At 43.2% G+C, this 19,496-nt stretch overlaps 1 protein-coding gene across 3 annotated transcripts in view; it reads right to left on the bottom strand.

Moving 5' to 3' along the window:
• The window catches only part of TTC8 (tetratricopeptide repeat domain 8), a 43,231-nt gene extending 25,226 nt beyond the window's left edge, over positions 1-18,005 (bottom strand). Inside the window, exons 1-6 of one of the 3 annotated variants that reach the window (XM_028507085.2) lie at positions 17,782-18,005; positions 8,730-8,759; positions 3,657-3,777; positions 2,253-2,316; positions 1,986-2,145; positions 1,682-1,771 (exon numbers count right to left, since the gene is read on the bottom strand). In XM_028507085.2, coding sequence (XP_028362886.1) covers positions 1,682-1,771; positions 1,986-2,145; positions 2,253-2,316; positions 3,657-3,777; positions 8,730-8,759; positions 17,782-17,895 — 579 coding nt within the window. In that variant the 5' untranslated portion in view covers positions 17,896-18,005. The remainder of the gene's footprint in view (positions 1-1,681; positions 1,772-1,985; positions 2,146-2,252; positions 2,317-3,656; positions 3,778-8,729; positions 8,760-17,781) is intronic. The other 2 variants (XM_036013032.1, XM_028507084.2) reach the window with 2 other exon arrangements.
• Positions 18,006-19,496: the final 1,491 nt, after the last annotated feature.

Genomic DNA, 19,496 nt, shown 5'->3' with positions numbered 1-19,496 from the left:
TGATATTAAAATGACACTTTCTACACAGCAAAACCTAGCCATTCCTTCTGAAACAAAGTTGACTTTAAGTATAAAGTGCAGGGCTTTTTGCTTATTATCTGGATGATTCTAATGAGCAACAAGGGCTGAGAACCAATATTTTAATCCTTCACCCAACTCATCCGGATAAATCAGCATTTACAGGTTAACGGTTGGTAGTACTATGTTTGCTCATAATCACGTTATTTACACATGTAAAGAGGCTGGCGCCCCGGAAGATGTCAAGGTTATTATTAACGGGGAGGACTTGGGAAACAACTTAGAAAGAAGAGAGCGTGCAGCCGGAGCTACAACAGCCATGAAAAAGCTGTGACGGCCCCTCCGACAGTGCTGGGGAGCCTCCGCAGACCCCTAGGCAATGAGCCAGCCCTAGAAGCGAGTCCCGCGGAGGCCAGGCCGGTTGGGGGCCAAAGACAGAAAGACCTGGCGTCACTTCCACCACACCCTGAAAAAGCGTACAACCCCGTTCAGTCTAAATCTAGGCACGGAGGTCTGTCCTGGAAGCACCGTAATTTAACCGGGAAAACGCCTCCATTGACTGCGCCCCTTGCTTAGAAAACAACACCGGCACCAACCAGCCATCCAGCCACCTCAAGTGAACGGCCCAGAAAGCTCAGGGACCAGGTATTCCACACGGGTTGCTTTTAATGCTCCGCTCTCACAGAGGAAAGAGGAATGAGAAAAGCTCTACAATTCTGCTAGCCGAAGTGGACTGGACTGCTGTCGAGTCAGAAATCAAGAAAACACCATCAGCATTACGATATCCGATTCCCTTCCTACCTACCAGCATTTCTCTTCCTGATTTAAACTGGAAGTCGGCATGGCTTGTGCTCATGGTGGTTTTTCCTAGAGTGTCTGATGTTTTGTAAATATGTTAAATGCCATTAGAACTGACACTGGAAATGAGTTCAGGGCTCTCGTGCACAGACTCACAGAGATGACAGTTAAAATGCTGAGCCAGGCCTAAACCAGTTCCCAGAAGATAAGGGCCCCTAGTTCTGAATTATTCCACACTCACCGCCAAGTTTTTTTATACTGGAAAGGTCACTGGTCACTGATCTCTCTCTCTCTCTCTCTCTCTCTCACACACACACACACACACACACACTCTCTAATTTAAAGGAGCATTTAATCTTTCGAGTAGTTAGAATTACTAAGGTAGTTGGTTTGTCACTGTCTGGTTTGAGTGATCCTTCTTGAGATGCCTGATTAATTACTTATTAGAAGGAGTATGTGCTTTTTACCTTCTTTTTGACATCCCTAAAATCCTCAAAGATAGAAAATTATTTTTCTGAGACAAGACCAAGCAGAAAAAGAAAAAAAACACACACATACACAGATGACCACCTAAGCTTTCCTCCCTGAAGGTGATGCTGTTTTCTGCTTTCCCTGCTGTAAATCACTGTTCTTTATAAGAAAAAAAGAGAACTCCCTATAATAATGGTACACTGGATATACTGTATTTCTGATTGACTTTCCTTAACTCTAGCCTAGAGGAATTTTACATGTTACAGTAATCAAACATGTCCATTGCAATCAAAACACGGCCTTTCCTTCACAAATCCTTATCCATTTCCTACAACGTTATTACAATAATACTTGTAACATTACTTCACAACATAAAATAACTGTAAGTACATACCTTTGCCAGTTTAGGTTTCTGGGCATATTTTGTTAAATTCAGTCTAGATAAATTTATGAAAGGTCCATCAGGACTTGTAAGCATGGACGCCTATGGAGAAAAGTGATGATATAAGAAATAGAAAACTTTCTCTTGAAACCAAATTAAAATGTGTGCATAAGAATTGTGAAGGCTACATATGGAGAAAGGATCACCTTTGAAAATCTTCCATCTGCTCCTGCATTGCAACAACAGTGAGCAAGAACAGAATCTAATGCACGCAGTGATGGGGCTACGGGGCTATGGGAGGGCTGGTGGAAGTTACCGTTCCCAGCCGCACGAATCTCCCGGACGAGCTGGTCACCGGGCGGGCGGTGTAGGCGGCTCTGGGCGTCCTGATGGCCTGCTCCATAGTGCCGGGCCTCCCGCCTTGCGTGCTGGGTCTCAGGAAACCCGTGATGGGTCTTCCAGCTTGAGTGAGCGGCCTGCGACAGTGGCCAATTGTGAAAACACAAAGAAGACCAATAAAGAAAGATTCTCAAGAAGCCTGGTCACGATTTAGTGGTGGAGGGTGTGAAACAGAAGCACATACCTGACGGCCGGACTAGGCACTCCTGTCTGGGCAGTCCCAGGGAGTTTCAAAGATGTTCCGGGGCCTAGGAGGTGAGACGGAAAATTCAATTTACATAGTATTTATTAAATTGTAACAACTGTCAGCTAACAAATTTTCGGAAATATGTTGGCCTGCTGAAAAAGACATTAACAACAGGAAATATATTTTAGGGAAACGTGTTTGAGGCTAATATTCATTGCACACCTATCATGTTACTTATGTTATCATATTTAATCTTCACACTAAGTCCATCAGGTAGGAAGTATTAGACCATTTAGCAAAGGCTTAGGCCAGCGATTTTCAACCAGTGTGCCACGAGAATTTTTAAAACATGCAATACTGTACCTATTTAGTCAGGGCCACTGGCCTTTCCTCCCTTAGATCCTCAAAAAAAAAAAATTGACAACAGCTAACACAACAATAGCTGTCCAGTGTGATACCTATTTTGTGTCAGATTGGCAAAAAATATATTTTTGGTGCGCCCCAGAATTTTCGCAATGAGATCACATGTGCCACAAGATGAAAAAGGCTGAAAATCGCTGACTTAGAGTGGAGTCCATAGGCCGACCGTTAGGAGAGCTGGGACTCCAACCCGAGACTGGCAGGCTCCGAGGCACCACAGCATCCGATGATGGTTTTAGATGCATAGTTTATTTTTCATACAAATTTCTCCCCGTAAAAGATCATGTACCATCATATCTAGAGAATTTAGGTATTTTAACTCAAAAAGAGCAAAATGATGGGGGGGAAACATTTTAACACGAAACATATGTTTTTCTCGACTTCCATATGAAGCTTTAGAATAGCTATTACCTTCCAAAAATACAAATGATGACTGATTGTCATAACTGATACATTACCAGCAAGACTACCATATGTCATGGTAACCATCCAATGCCATGGGTACCCGTTCACCAGAAAGCTGGGGCCTGGGCTTCTGTGACAACCCTGACAGGCAGTCACAGTCCAGCGTGTCACCCCACCACATCACACCTTGCATTGGCGCACACTGGCTTCCGTTATTAAAACAAAGTGAGGTTTTTGAAAGATCATTTTTAAAAATCCTCTTGGAACACTTGTTAATTGGATGTTTCCTGTGTTTAGACTCCAAAATAAACAATCTTCTGATATATTAGGTAAGCAGGTCACATAGTGTGCATTTTCATAACATATTTGTAAATGAATAATATAGCTGTTACTGAAAAATGTTATACATCCATCTCACACCTTAACTGTAAAAACAATATAATTGAATTGTGGAAGGGAAGCCTTTGTACTATAAGGCGGAGTAGAGACCATTTACTTGGGGTAGTGTTTTCTTATGTGTATAATATCCTCCTCCTAAGGGCCCTTCACTTCCTTCACTGGAAGACCAGCACTCACGTGGAACCTGAGCAATAGCGTTTTCGTCCAGGATCATCTCTGCGATTCCTTCCCGACCGACGTCAATTTCATCAACATACACCATTTCCGTGAGTGCTCGCGCCTTCAAAATCCAGGCTGCCTAAAAAGGCAAGGATAAAGTGAAGTATGTATTAAACATCACCAGGGATACTGCAAAGCCCATAGAAGCCAGCCATCCTTTATTATTATCTAATTGATTGGTAAGCATGTGCACTGTACTAATTCAAAGGGCTATGTCATGAAACTAATACAAGAAGGAAAGGCCATTATGTATCACGAAACAACCAGTGTATCGATTGCCTGATAAATAAAAGTATGATCATTATCTTGTGGACTTCTGACATGCCCTTTTGTAAATGAAAGATCTTTAGAGGAAATGTTACTGGAATGATCACTGGAAAACAGATGGACAAAGACGCAACCACTGTGCTCTTTTCCACCTTCCTTATCCAGGGCCAAGTCCTTCATGGCGACTTCCCAATAGTTCAGCTCCAACCTGCTTCCCTCTCACCTGTCTCACGGAGCATTCTCTTTACACTTCTATCATTATGTACTTACCAGAGTCGACAAACACTACAATTATTTGGGCATAGGTTAGCCCTTTCTTCCCCAGAATACAAGCTTTTCTTACCTTGTTCACTTCTTAATGTTCCGTAACACCTATGTAGTTATATTTTGTGCACAACGGGCATTCCAAAAATAATGAATTAACTAAGATCAATTTCTATTCCCAGTAACTAATCGACCCAATCTTGGTGGCTTTGTAATCTAGCCAGTAGAAAACCTGCTAGAAAGGGGGCAGGAGAGGAAAACGTAATTAAGGAACCTAGAAAATATCTTAATAGCCTTGCTTTACCGTGAGAAATTAGATGTAAAGGCGTACACAAATAAGTACTTTGTTAAACATGTGAAACTGCTTTATCAGAAACATTTACCTCTCTACACCTCACTACAGAATCGAAGCAGAGAGCAATGAAGCATGGGGTCCTATGGACAACATGGGGAGCAGGCGGGTTTCAAAGCAGCGGCATAGAGCTGACTGTATAGTCTAGAGGGGGTAGCAGCAAGGGAAGCTCGGGGCGGGGTCAGAGCTCACCAGACTAGGGATCCTGCTGAATGGACGCCAAGGGACGCAGAGAGGAGCACCTGAGAGCAACCAGAGGTCCCAATAGCCCTCCCATAAGGAGCCCAAGACGCATTCAGTGAGCCAGTCCACATCTACTGAGTACCTCCCAACTACAGCAGCGGCAGAGGTTCTGAGAAGGAAGCATGGGATTAAACCACGGATCCTAACTTCCCGGAGCACACCGCCTTCTGTAATATAAGGCAAAGCAAAGCAGTGCGCGTGTGTGTGGTATGGAAAATAGTTCTACAGAAATTAGAAAGTAGAGATCGCTTCGTGGGCTGAAGTAATTGGAATGGGAATAAAGACTATCGTCACGATACAGTTAGGTTCCTCAGGTGAAATTCCATTCGTTAGATGATTGGGGGTCTTGGGCTTGTACTTTTATGGTTGAGGTTTTATTGGATTCTTATTAGATAACTTAGAATAAGATGTTTCAAATGTTACATGTAAATTTGATACAATTACATGAATGGAATGTGGACTTAAAAAGCTAGTTTGTTTGTTAGAAAAAAAATCAATTTCATTTGGAACTGCATCTAACTGTGGGGACCACCCAAGGATAGAAACAACGCGAGGTTTTCACTCATAAAACACCAGGAAAGTTGCCAGATCTATACAACTATCCTTAGGGGTCAGGGGAAATAACCACTGGCTTAGACTGACTGGTTTAATTTAACTTCAAGGATGGAAATAAGCAATGCTGACTTAAGCTCCCACAGTTCACACTGCCCTCAGTTTTTCAGAAGGGCATTCTGTGCTCAGCACCCTCTGGTGGGCGGGAGGAAGGGCTGCAGCCTTTTCTGCTGGAACAGCGAAGCAGGAAGCAGGGCTTCGCTGGTTCAGCCGGATCGTTCCGTATTTAACTCGGGAGCACCTACTGCTTGCCAGGTCCTGGGAACCGAGATAAGCAGGCCCCAGACCTAGTTCTAGCGCAGGAGAATTTCAGTGTCATGTGGAAACTGTAATCGCAAAACTCTGGAGCTGCGGGAGGAGAAAGGCACCCAGCGGCCTGGCCTGGGCAGTAGAGGGAAGAGTAGAGAGCATTTGTAGAGAAGAGCTCCTGCCAAAGTGAACGATGGCAGGGCAGAAGCAGGCGGGTCCCCCGCAGCTCCAAGAGAGTCGGTGCGGTGGGAGGCTCAGGTCCAGCTGAGGCCGAGGCCGCAGTCAGAGAAGGAGCTGGAGGAGAAGGCAGGAGCAGACAGAGGAGGGACCCCATATGCCACAGGGAGCAATAGGGATTTTTATCCTGATGAGGAGGAGCTCACAAAGCTTCAACACAATGATTTGGAGTCTTTGTTGACTTTCTAAAAGCCAAGTTTTTATTGTTATAGTATCATTTATACAGTTGGGCATCGATTATTCATGCACATATTTTTAAATTATTTTCACGTCCAGACTTTATCTCAGAGTCCAATCCGTCATGCTTCTTGGCATCTGTCTTCCTACTAACCTCTCAAATATTAAGGAGATGCAATTTTTTTGTATTAGGCAAAGCAAACACAGGAAAGTAAATCTGCTATTCCCTCCCTCACCAAATGAACAAATACTGCAGAAACCAAATAAGAACATTCTTTTACATTTTATTCCCTAATAAGTCACTTTCTCAAAAAGCTAAAGAGAGCTCTATCTGTTTCAGTTCCTGCAATCCGATTTTTAAGTAGAAATAATGATGTGAATTCTTGATAGGTAAAGCTCTGTAATACAATCCACTTGAACCATTATTAAATTTTAAATTTCATCAGCATTTGAGAATATTAATCTTCCTGACTTTCCTTCTATCCTAACAAAAAAATGACCTTGAGCAGCACATCCCATTGCTGGATGAAAGATCAGACTATATTCAAAGAACTGCTCTTGGCAATGTGAGCAATTCCTGAGATTTTAATAAAAAACAGCAGATGGGGCTTTGGCTTTAAAACAATTAAATATTTTATTGTGGAAAAAAGCCAAGTATGCTGTACAGCTCCAAAATCCTCTGTCTGTTCAAATTTGTTTTAAAAAGTTCAAAACTAATCAGTGATGAAAATGAAATGCATAATAAAGCACAAACTGCAATCCCAAACTGCCCCTTGAATCTGAGTAAAAATATAAATTAGCTTCATCCGATATGTTTGACTTGTTGAAAAATGACAGGGTCATGCAATTTGTGTAAATAATTGGAATACCTACGTATTGGAAGTACTGTGGAATCCACAGAAATAATAGATGCATAGGAACATTTTTTAAAGAAAAATCATAGACTTTCCCAATCATCGCATCAATTATTTTCCTTTGTGTCTGTGAAACATGACCCTATCTCATCCCCACTTACTAAGTCCGTCTACGGGGCATCGTTCTGGAGGCAGGTATCTGCCGGCTACCGTCAGGAAAATATTGGCGTGTTCCGCCTTCTATAAGGTTAATCCAATTTTAGTCATAAAAATAAACATATGAAAAGGTAAAAGTTACACTGACCAAGGGAAACATGTTAAAGGGTTCTGTTCCTCTTAATACACAATGCAAGGCCAGTGGTTAGACGCATGCGGGAAATAATTTTGCAAGGTTATTATTAGAATAAAACCCAAAGAACTGGTGTCTAACCTGATTTTGACATCATAAGAATCTGTAACATTTGGGACTGCCTGGTCTACGAAAATGAAAACAGGCACAAAAGATTTCATTCGTATAGCAAAGCCTCATTTATTTTGAAGTTGTAAAAATGTTCAAAAGAAAAAAAGACCAAAAGCGTCCATACCGAGCTCAAAAGAATCCAGTCAACCTTGTTCCTTTTTATTCGTTTACCCCTGCTGCCCAGCGAGTAATTAAACCCACATAACAGCAAAGTAACACTAAGTCTTTCATGAAGTCCCTGTGCTAGCTGGAGACTTTCAAAGGCCACTTATGGTTTTAAAACCATAAAAAGAATGCAAATTATTGATGTTTTAATTTAATTCTAATCAAAATATTCCAAAATTACTGAGAACAAAAAGCCCATTACCTATTCTATTTATAATTTAGGGCCTTCCTAAATGATGTGTATATACTATGCACAAAATAGTGTTGCGCCATCTATCAATTTGGAAATCATGGTTGTAAACATTTCAAAGACACACGGCATACTTTTAAAGAACAGAGTACTGCATTTTAACCTATTTATGATGTTTGCTTAAGCCTCCAAAAGAGTACTCTGTACATTGGTTTCTTCTAAAAGGTTTGATGAGTATTCATATGAACCCCAAATAAGGTTCAAATCGCTTATTTACCTAAAAAAAAAACAACTTTAAAATTCTCTCTCACGTGGCAGGGCAGACACCTAGCAACAACACTGAAACTCTCTGATTTACAGCTCTTTCCTCCCTTCTTGTTTTCAGAAGCTCCACTGGCCAGGTGTTCCCCTAACCAGACCTGCTTCCTCCCTCACTCGCTGTCCTGTCCAGTTATCAGGCCTCTCTGGCCACCTGCCACCTCTGACCCAGTAGAGTTGGTAGACGCAGCTGCCTGGCCAGTGTCCCTTCCTTTCTTCGTCCCTTGCGACAGGAACCTCTGTCCAAGATCAAGTCCTTCTGAAGCAGAGTCAGACCACTGTGTACCAAGTACACGTCCCTGTCCTTCGCAGTCTTTTCAGACACCCGCGGCCCTGCTAGCTTCTTGCTCCCTTTGTAAGCCCCGGCCTCCCTGGCTTCCTTTACTTTCCCCACCCGTCCGGTCAGCATGGGTTATTTCTAGTGAAGCTCCAAGGCTTGTCTGAGTTCTACAAGGCTCCCCGTCCACAGACACAAAAGTATTAGGAATTGAATATTTACATAGGAAGGTACAGAATGGCTGATAGATGTGGCTAATTTTACAACACCACAGGCAGATATGCAGCAAATTTTCTACTCTAGAGCAACAACGAAGCAATGGTAATTACGTATTCTCTAAACTAAAGGTTGCGGCTACACCTTTACCTGAAAGACGGGCAATTCTGGATCTGGTTCCTGGGAAGCATTAAGAAGGCAGCAAACATTTTTAAGAAAGTACAGTTTCTAAAACAAAAAGTCTTAGTGACTCACCAAGTATTTGTAGGTGAACTCAAATTCACTCAATAAAAACCAAAATAATAACTTTAATTTTCCTCTGCATGTGCTCTCAGGAGTTCTATAAAACTAATACACTCTGAAGAGTACTAAATGTTCTATGATGGGAAAATTCTAATTAACCTCATTTAGAGCGCAGAGAACCTGTCTTAACTGCTCGTTTAATGGAGATGCAGTACCCCCCCCAAATTAAAACACTCTGACAACTGCACCAAGGAAATATTTCTTTATATTCAAAATAAGTTGATGGTGGTTAACACATTCAGACTTCAACCATTTAGGGAGGAGAAGGAAAATATGCATACTATAAAATGACTAAAGATAGCAAATGAATTCTGACTGTGATGTGCTCTGAGAAATTTTTATAAATAGACTGTGATATATATATATATATATATATATATATATATATATTTGTGCCAGGTGCTGATAATGCAGGGTTTTTTTCTGTCCAAATTAAGTATTATAAAAATCCATTGGTTAAAAAATCAGACTAACAACAAGTTTATTTATAAAACATCTACACTTACATGTCTACAGTCAGCAGCCTCTGCTGAATACCCGAGCGTTTTACTGAGGAATCTACTTAGAAACAGAAAGAGGGAAGAAAAAAAAATCTTTGCTTGCCTTGCTTTCTGCAGCTCTAAAATCCAAAAAGAACACTCTACATTATGTGTGCAAGCAATGTGTAAACCATCTGGTCCCCGAGCTAGGATAAGCAGTTTCTTTAGCATGGAGCATGGTAGGACACGAGAGAGAAAGGCTACACTAGGCTAGGCAGTGCAGGCCGTAGAGGGTGGGCTTTAGAGAGTATTTAAAGTCAGCTGAACCTGCCCTGGCTGGCATAGCTCAGTGGATTGAGCGCCGGCTGCGAACCAAAGCATCGCAGGTTCAATTCCCAGTCAGGGCACATGCCTGGGTTGCAGGCCATGGCCCCCAGCAACCACACATTGATGCTGTCTGTCTCTCTCTCTCTCTCTCTCTCTCTCTCCCTCCCTCCCTCCCTTCTATCTCTCAAAATAAATAAAATCTTATTTAAAAATAAAATAAAGTCAGCTGAACCTCACACAAAACAGCAACTAAGAATACATAGCAACTGGAGGTTTTCAATTCCCCTGTGCGTAAGAAAGATCTAGGAAAAGTACAGATGTCCCACGGTCCACACTTAGAGAAATACACTGATACGGAAAACGAGACACCAGAAGTAACCCCTTCTATTTTCTCTTCTGTGTATCTGTACACATGTCTGTATGGCCCACTATCTCATTTGAGTCTCATAACAACCATCCGAGAGAGGCAGGTTAAGTGTTACCATCCACCTTACAGGTGATAAAACAAATTCAGAGATGTCGTGTATTCAAGGTTACACAAAGAAGACAGGGCTTTTCTTGCCAGTGCATCTTGGAGATAAAAAAGGAGTTGGTAGGATTGTGTGGGAGAAGCATAGGAGAGACACAAGAAGGTACTTTACAGAATGGGGGGGCGGGGCATGGAATTTACCAGAGGTGATCGTAGAGGATGCCTGAACTGGAAAAGAAAACAGCTCAAGGAGACGCATGTTACTCAGCCAAGGCAGGAAGAGTCCCCCAGCTGAGGCCGAGCTGACACCAGCCCAGCCTCAGAGTGCGGATGATGGCCTTCCTGTTCTCCCTGTCTCACCGCTCCATCCCTCGGGGATACGTTTACAGTCCACCGTGCAGGTGAAACGGCACATGGGAAAGTGATGGGAGTGAGAAGGCGAGAGAGGAAAGTGAGAGGCCTGGAGGATGAGAAGACGTAGGGGCAGGTGAGGAATGAGATGACTTAGATGGAGGGAAAAAAAGGAACACATGAGAGATAAGCTAGTCAGAGAAAAGAGAGAGAAATTATTCTGGAAATTACTGCGGGCCAGGGATCTGCGAAACTATATTCAACAGCATTCCATCATCAATTTCACAGGACGCTTTTCTCACATGCTTTCCAGATGCTTTCCAGGTTGCCAACAGCCTTTCAGAAAAGCATAAGTGACAAGACCCTACATGCGAATGCCTCTAGCTATGTAGACACAATAGCAACTGACATGTTTGATCACTCACCATGTATTAATGAACTTAACCCTCACAACAACCCTCTGAGGGAGGAACATTATCGTCCCCATTCCACAGACAAGAATACTCTGAGGTCGAGGCGTACAGGCAGCATCTGAACGTAGGCAACCTGGCTCACCAGAGTATACTCTGCTGAGAACGTGAGATCATAGCAACACCCGAAAGCAGGCTACTGTAGGGCGCGGGGAGACCAAGGCTGGGGATGGCCGGTCTGGAGGTCCATCGGGAACAGCAGGACTGCAGCAGAAGAGACTCGGGATGTTGGCATTTAGAGACAAAGCAAAACTTTTAAAAAAATCACTGAAGCCTACATCTTTGGATCTCTCTCAATTATATAGCTTTGTGATGTCAATCAATCCACCATATCAGGAACCACAGGTTATTTCCATGGACATCCACATGGTTGAGTAGAAAGCACCAGGCCTAGCCCTCGAGTCGGGAGACCTGGGCGTGATCCTCAGGGAGCCGCTTGGCTGCATGATCTTGAACAAGACGTGCACCCTCCATTACCTAGTTCTCCTCCTCTCAGATTGGAGTCATGGTGACGCCTTTATAACATAAAACCTTGCCCTTTTTAGAAAATTTAATAATTTCCAGAATTCTTACATATATACCATCACTGTTAATGAGGTGTAAAGTGGTAGCACTTTCAACAAAGAGCTATCGATCAACCACAGAGAGCTTCTCTATAAACACTTACATAATGAATGGAAAAGCACCAGACTCTACTACTTCCCTTTTCAGAGCTCAGAAGGAACTCCCAGTGATGGCACATCCAATTACACCCTGGGAGTCTCCTTCACCGCGAGCAGGAGGTCACGGAACACAGACAGGCACCGCCTAGAACCAGCAGATACTCATTAGCATCAACTTCGATTCACATCAGTATGATTCCTCCCTCCCTCCCTCCCTCCCTCCCTACGGTAAGGCTTCCTCTTGGGTTGCTGCTGTTACTTCAGGGAATTAAATCTCCAGCTAATTCTGAATACCACTTCCTAATTGCCACCAACACTCACCCTGGCTAATGAATCCGCTCTTCTGAGTTATTTATTATTTAGAACTTAACAATAACAGGAAGGAAAAAAAATGTAAGAGAACAGAGAAATGGATGGAGTTTGGAAGGTCAGGGAGACTTAGTGACCGAGGAGGCAAATGGGAATGTAATCTGTAGAATTCGTAAAATGAACTGCTTCGCTGGGTACAGAATCAAAAGGTTAAGCGTGGCTAAGTCTCCATGGCCCCAGGGAGGAAATAAATTAATCATGCAGAAAGATGTTTTTTGGGGCTTGGATCACCAGATCATTGTGTCAACCAACCACTAACAGACAGTTCGATGGGGAGCCCTGGTTCCCCATCTCCCATCTAAGCCAGTGGCTTTCGGCCTGTCTCCAACTTCAGTATGAATCCCCCCTCTCTATCGCATCTGTAACCACAAGCAGAGATTGGGGGTGGGGAAGGAGAATGGGAATCATCCCCTTTCTGACATACACCTAATACTTCCACATCCAGAATCGCAGATTTTAATAATTTGGAAATCTACCCCACTGTCATTAAAAATCCCCACTGCCCGAAAAACCTCCCCATTTCATGAACTGTTTAATTATAATGGAGCTGAAGTACCAGGCCTGGGTTTAAAGCCCTGAATCCGACATATGGAACACGAAGGACAGTAATCAGATTAAGCAACTAATCAGGGTGACCCACATGAGCTGTGAAAGCAACCTTCCCCTCTAGGTCAGGCTGGTGTGCAGAGGACCATTCTGCACTTCTCCCTTTTACATCTTATACATTTTAACCACTTCTTCAGTCACGACTTCAAGAACACTTTGACAAAAGACAACACCTCCCGATGAACAGCTTGTTCTTACTGCATTTTGTCAAACCGGGACACTGTGCCGCACTACACAGTCACCCTTCTCTCTCTCTCCTTAACAACCCTGAACCTTAAAATTAACGTCCTTCACACTCACAGACCCTGCCCTCTTCTTCTCGCCCTTCTGCGTCTGAGAAAAGCGATGCAGAATCCATCTTCTTCACCGACCCTCCCCCACTATCAACCACCACGCGATTATACTCAGCCTACCCTTCAGTGCGTCTGCACCCAAACACAAACGCATCATTCTACGGAGGCAGGCTGCTCCATAGCACAGTGTGCCTCTCTGGCCCACGTGACTAGCCCAGTGTTGATTGGCCAGAACCAAAATGAAATAAAATCCAAATGCCCTAATACAAAACACAAGGCACTAATTAAATATTTTTTATCGAGGTGTACTAAAATGATATCTCTTAAAGGAGAAGTAAATGTAGAAGGAACAGTCTCCAAGGCGGGCTTTATCAAAGAGGCTGACGTAGGAAGACCCACATGTTATCTTTTTGAAGCTCCCCAGTCAAGCTTGTAAAAAGATTAACAAATAACAAATCCCTTTACAGAGGTTTTTCGGGAGAAAAATAACCAAAATCAAAAGTGAAAAAAAAAGTCAAAAGCTGTTTTGTTTGGGAAAAAAAGGAAGAGCAAAAATGAATCCATTTCACGCTTGGGAGAAATATTTTAATTTCCTTGCTTCTCTTCGTGTCCCGGTACTGCTTCAAAGTCACTGGTTTCTACTTAGGTCAGTTTGGTGGCACAGGAATCGTAAGTCAACTCTGCAGAGGGAAAGTTCTTTTCTGTAAAAGGTGGAAGCCTCAAAAACAGAAGGAAGGGGAAAAAAGCCCGGGAGACTACCGGAGCACACGAAGACGAAGCAGCCAGCTGCGGGGCCGGGGACCATCTGCTTCTGCTCTCACCGCATCTCTGTGAGCTCTGCACACACTGCTGCTGGTCTGCTCGCCGTCACTTAACTTGCTGCACTGAGACGACGAGAACTCCTTAGGAAACACCGGTGAGGGTACCGTCAGACACACTCTCCTGGAGGAATCCAGGAGGAATTTTCGGGACTAATTAACAAGAAATGAATTAAGTAGGTCCATAATGCAATTACACTTACTCGAAAAGATAAGTGTACATTTAAGAACCTATGGTGCTGGGAATTAAGCATGAGAGGCAGGGAGCGGAGAGACGATCATCGGGCAAGTAGGATGATCTTCGTACACGGAGGGGAAGCCGGCACACAGAGTAACGCCACCGAGACGCACGTATGGACGTGATCGACGCGCCCGTTCGGCGAGTCCACGACAGCCCCTGTGCGCCGGGCTTTGCGCATTACCATACAGATCTGTCAAGTTTTTACGCAGAGGAACCTCCTCAAGCTTCCAGAAGCTCTTCATTAGTTGCATCAGCGTTCAAACATAAATACTGAAATTTTTTAAAATTAAGGAAAAAAGCAGGGTTTCTTCAAGCTTGGAAAAATCAGACTGGGAAAATTCCCAAAATGAAATGACAGCTGGGTTCACAACGCTGCCTAAACTGGTACTCAGAAAGGCATACAGTGCAACAGCGTGGTGGTTACAGACTGGCGCAAAGAAAAACTGACGCGAGTGAGCCCTGTAAACTTTTCGGCAGCTCTATCCAGGTATGGAAAGCCTGGTTTGGCAAGGTAACATCAAGTTAAACTTCTATTCCTGCTGAAACACTAATCATTGTTCTGGCAACATATCTAGTTCCTCTTAAGCAAACTACCTCAGCAAAACAAGTAAAAAGGATTACAGAGGAAAGAATATGATAAATTTTTTGTAGCTCTGATACTGATTCTCCTAGGCCTACTCGGACATTTGTGGGAGCTGAACATATCAACCCCTGCTCGTAACAGTAAAATAGTATTGAAGAATAACATTTTAAAAAATATCTATGGCATCAGGCCCTGGCTGGTGTGGCTCAGTGGATTGAGCACCAGCCTTCAAACTAAAGGGTCAGCAGTTTGATTCCCAGTCTAGGGCACATGCTTGGGTTGCAGGCCAGGTCTCCAGTACAGGGTGCAGGAGAAGCAACCACACATTGATATTTCTCTCCCTCTCTCTTCTCCTCCCTTCCCCTCTCTAAAAAAAATATATATATATATATAATTTAAAAAAATAAAAAAGTATCTATGGTATTAGCAATTAATTATATGTTAAATTGTGAAATATTGATATTTCAGATCCACTTAAATAGGCCAATGGAACAGGCCAGAACCTAACAAGACCTACTGTGACAATGATCTTAACTATGTATAATGATAAACTAATGACAACAGCACTATTTCTCAGTATGAACCTGTGTCTTTTTTTCTCTATTATCATTATCAAAATCACAGTTCCACCAAGCATACCTTGTGGCAAGTTTTCATCTTGCAAGAGGGTCAGTCAGTAAGGCTTAATGGGAGCTGTGTAAGAAGCCAAACAAAAACATCCAATCTCTTACCTTGTTTAGCTGCTAATTTGGGAGATGTCAAAAGAAGTACCTAACTTGTTTGTCCTATTCTGTCTAGGTAAAACTAAAGAAATCAACATCCCCTCTATGACCCTTCTTAACCACCCATGAAAACACCGCTGCTTTGCCAGGCGTCTCCCAAAGCAGTAACGTCTGCCAGGATAACAGGGGAGACAGCGGTACCTCCATCTCCCAAAAAAGGACCCAGTGGTCAAGTAAGTTTCAGAGTACTGGCACAATAAAGGGTGGGCAGATTTCTTTCCTTCAGACTTCTCAGACAGAGCCTTTAATCCAACCAAGTTCATACATATGTCAAAATTCTTTACCACTTAGCAAAAATCTTGAAAAAGGTACAATAGATGGGAAAATAGACTGACAAAAATTCAGAAACACACAATTTTGAAAAATTATGGCATTTTGCCAAAGAGGCAGGATAGTACAAAGGGAATGGATTTACCAACTTTGTGATTTTGGACAAATTACCTCGTGCCTCAGTGTGCTCAACCTATAAAATGGGGGAAAGAGTACCAACTTCCCAAAATAGCTGAGGATTAAATGAGATGACCAATAAAACCCTCTGAACCAAGCCTGACACAGAGTAAAGACTCAATAAGTGTTAGCTGTTATTTTTGTTATCTAGTTTGCAAGGTTATTCTAAGCATAGAAATACATACAATTTATAGAACTTATGTCTGGCAAGCAGTAAGCACTCAATAAAATGTCATTAAATTGAACACACGTAAAGTCCTAATCACAGTGCCCAACACAAACTGAATTCGAATTCATAGGTGCAGAACTGAATGTACTATGATTATGCATCATTAAGATTATAAGGTCTTAACCTTTAATAAAAACACTGCAGTTCTGTCCACAACATTTCCCAATATGACAACACCTCCCTAGGAGGATGACAGTAAAGGTATTTGACCCTTGCCAGCTGCCATAAAAGGAAATCAGTGGCCAAACAAGTTTCAGAACTATTGGGTTAATAACAATTAGGCAAAATTAAGTTCCTTTTCTTTAGAACTCCTTAGAGCCTTTAGTATGAATCCTGAATCCCTAAGAAGAGAATATACATTCCCCAAATGCATTTAATGAGGAAACTTTCACTGAGCAGCTCTTGGGATTGCTGTTCTCTGGAACACAGAATGGAAACTACCCTGACTCAATGGAAACACGGAAACAGCACATAACGTTCTTGAAAACCATCATGTCTAGAACAATGTCTGGAGCATCATAGGTCTGTAACTAATTTTTGTCGTACAGATGTAAATGGGTCAATATTTTGTCACGATTCCCCTATTTGATAATGGGGGAAAAATCTGGACGGCACCTCTGCTATTACGGTCCCAAGAAACACACTTGGAAAAATGCTTGTCTACAAAAACACAATCCTATTAAAGGACAAACAGAACCTCGCTTAGCATTTCCACTGACATGGATTGTTCAGGATAGATGTATTAGCTACCTGAAGGCCAAAGTGTTCACCTGGATAGGTTATGCTCCGTCAATTTGCTGGGACCTAAGGCAGAGCCTGGGAACAGTGTGCATGCCCATGCCTCTGCTTATACTCATACATCTCCCCTCAATTCTTCTTTTCTTTTTAACTAGAGGGAAAGCTGGAAAACAAGAACTGTATCTCACATTGACTACAAGCACCGGCAAATTGCCACAGCTCGGCTCCCATTCTCCCTTTTCCTTCTTTTTGCCTCTTCCAGAAACTACCTGTCCACCAGACCTGTAACTCACATGCGTAGTATATGACCTTTTCACTCAGTTAATATGCACTCCTTATTTAAGAGAAGTTGAACTATTACCGGAGTTCATTTAAGACCTCTTTTAATCAATGCCATCATTCCTTCTTTTAGGGAGAAATCCCCCACCCCCCATCTCTCCTTCCTAATAGTAAATGTGTCTTTTCCACTCCTATATTCCTCTAACTTATATATTCCTCAAATTGAAGCCATGCCCCTAAACCAAAGGCTCCTCCTCACTCTTAAAGACCAGTCTTAAGATGAAGTGGAAGGATCATATATTTCATCCAAAAGAAACGAAACAGGTATTTCAACAGAAGATGAGAAGTTACAGATCTTTATGTTTATATGTAATTGTTTTAGAAATTAACGCGCATGCAGCGAGCTTAAGGGCCCGGTCACATACAAGTATAAATTATTAAAGTTCCTTAAGAAGATAAAAGTCAGGGCTTTAAGTGTTCCTTTCAGGGACCCCTGAAGTAAAGGGTCTGCCAAAGTTTGAGGAGGGGCGATCATGGCACAGAAATCAAGGGTCCCTCCGGACTCGGATACGTTGCGGGCAGGCACCCGCCGGCCACGGCTCCAGGGGTCTTGCTCCAGGCGCCTGAGCTGACCGCACGGTCAACCTCGCCCTAGGCCCTTCCCCTCGGAGGCCCCACCCAGGGGGCCTGGGCATCTCCTAGGGAGCTCTGCCACGTCGCCAGGATCCACAGGGGCTGATGGGGTCCGGCAGGTACCTGGTCGTAAGGGGACTTCTCCAGCATCTGCGTGCAGAGATCCGCACAGAGCTGGAACTTCCTGCGCCTAAAATAGCTCCAGGCCAGGAGCAGCGGTTCCATCTCCGAGCCCATGGCTGCCGAGGGCCGCTAGGTGAAGGACCTGGGCTGGACCCAGGGAGGGCGGGGACCGAGGAGCGGGCGGCGTCCAGCTCTGCTTGGCAACGCTCGGCGACGGGGGCCTAGTCGGAGAGGAGCCCAACTAGCGCCTGAGAACAGGAAGAAGAAAAACCATCGCGAACAGAACTCAGCTACGGGCTTGCCCATAAGCTACGAATTGCCAAAGTTTGGTGCAATAAAATGTGTCCTTTTAAAGGCTACATATTTTACTAATTTCGAGAAGGCACCGCGACTAAATTAAGAGGCGGTGGTTTAGACACCTTCGACAGGGGGTGGGGGTCCTCCGCCACCCTGGAGGCGCGGTTGCCTAGCAGCCGAACGCTCCTCTTACTCTGCTAGTCCCTGAAAGGTCTTGGGAGTTGACGCTCCAACGGGTCACTATCCCGTTCTTCCTCCTTCGTGTATCTTTACCCCTATCGATTACCCTTCCGACTCTATAAACACCAGCACGCGATGAGCTTTTTAAATACCGTCCTGCCCATTGGAACCCAAAGCCCTACCTAAATTCTAAAACTCTCCAGTCGGTTTCTCGAGGTCCTCACCAAATCTCCAAGTCTGACTTGGAGATTGCTTAGTCCAACCTATTCATTTTACAGATGAGAAACTGAAGTAGGATGAGAAAGAAAAATTATTTACCTAGGTCGCATGGAGTTAGGTATCTGGGCTGTAATCTGTGGCTACAGGCCGTTTATGCTGTTTGTTAATTCGATGCAATGTAGGGATTGTCATGATAAATTATTCATTTTTACCAAATGAAATCATTTGTGCAGAAAAATTAGAAATGTGCCTTTGAAACACCATCTCCAAGCACCTGCTGTTTGTCAAGTGTTTACCTTGTGCAGAGTAATTTCTTCAGGCACAATTCTGACTTCCCTCTAGAGATTTATCACACAACAAATATCTTTAATGGTTATGAAAAGAGAAAGGTGACCCGGCTAAATCCAGGTAGACTTATTAAGGAAAACTAGAAGATCTTTTTTTCTTTGCCTCCTTTCTACCACAGAGGGAGAGGCAAGATAGGAAAAATTAACTCAATGCTGAATAAATTTCTGATCAGGTCTCAATCTCCTTTATAGATAAGAAATGAACAGCCAACAGCTCTTAGGGAAGACAATCACTTGCAATTTTCTCAAGCCACTAGGGGTATCAAAATGCAGACATATTTCATCCAGATGTTTATACAAGTACATGCGTATTTTATAGATATCAAAATTAAACCTACCTTTCTGAGAATGGGTGGTGAATAGTTAGTTATCCACCCCCCCCCCGACTACTAGCAGTCCTTCTTGAAATTTTGCATCTTGGGGGCCATTAATTGTAGAGATTATGATGACTACAATTATGTTTATTAAAGTTAGTCCATTGCTTTTCTCTGGGAGTAGCTGGGAAAATGTAGGTCCGCCCTAATGCAGGAGCTTATTGCTTCAGGTGCCAGGTTTTTAGGACCACACACGCTGGCGCTTGGCAGTTGGGCTCAATATTTCACAAGGTCTTTTTGTTTTCTGTACACTGTAAGCATATTCTGTATAAGCGACTCCCAGCCCTGGGTGCACTGA

The sequence above is a fragment of the Phyllostomus discolor genome, chromosome 1 (genome assembly GCF_004126475.2).
Source record: "Phyllostomus discolor isolate MPI-MPIP mPhyDis1 chromosome 1, mPhyDis1.pri.v3, whole genome shotgun sequence".
Classification (NCBI taxonomy): domain Eukaryota; kingdom Metazoa; phylum Chordata; class Mammalia; order Chiroptera; family Phyllostomidae; genus Phyllostomus; species Phyllostomus discolor.
Note: the sequence above shows the minus strand (reverse complement) of the source record. Positions and strands in the feature narration are given on the sequence as shown.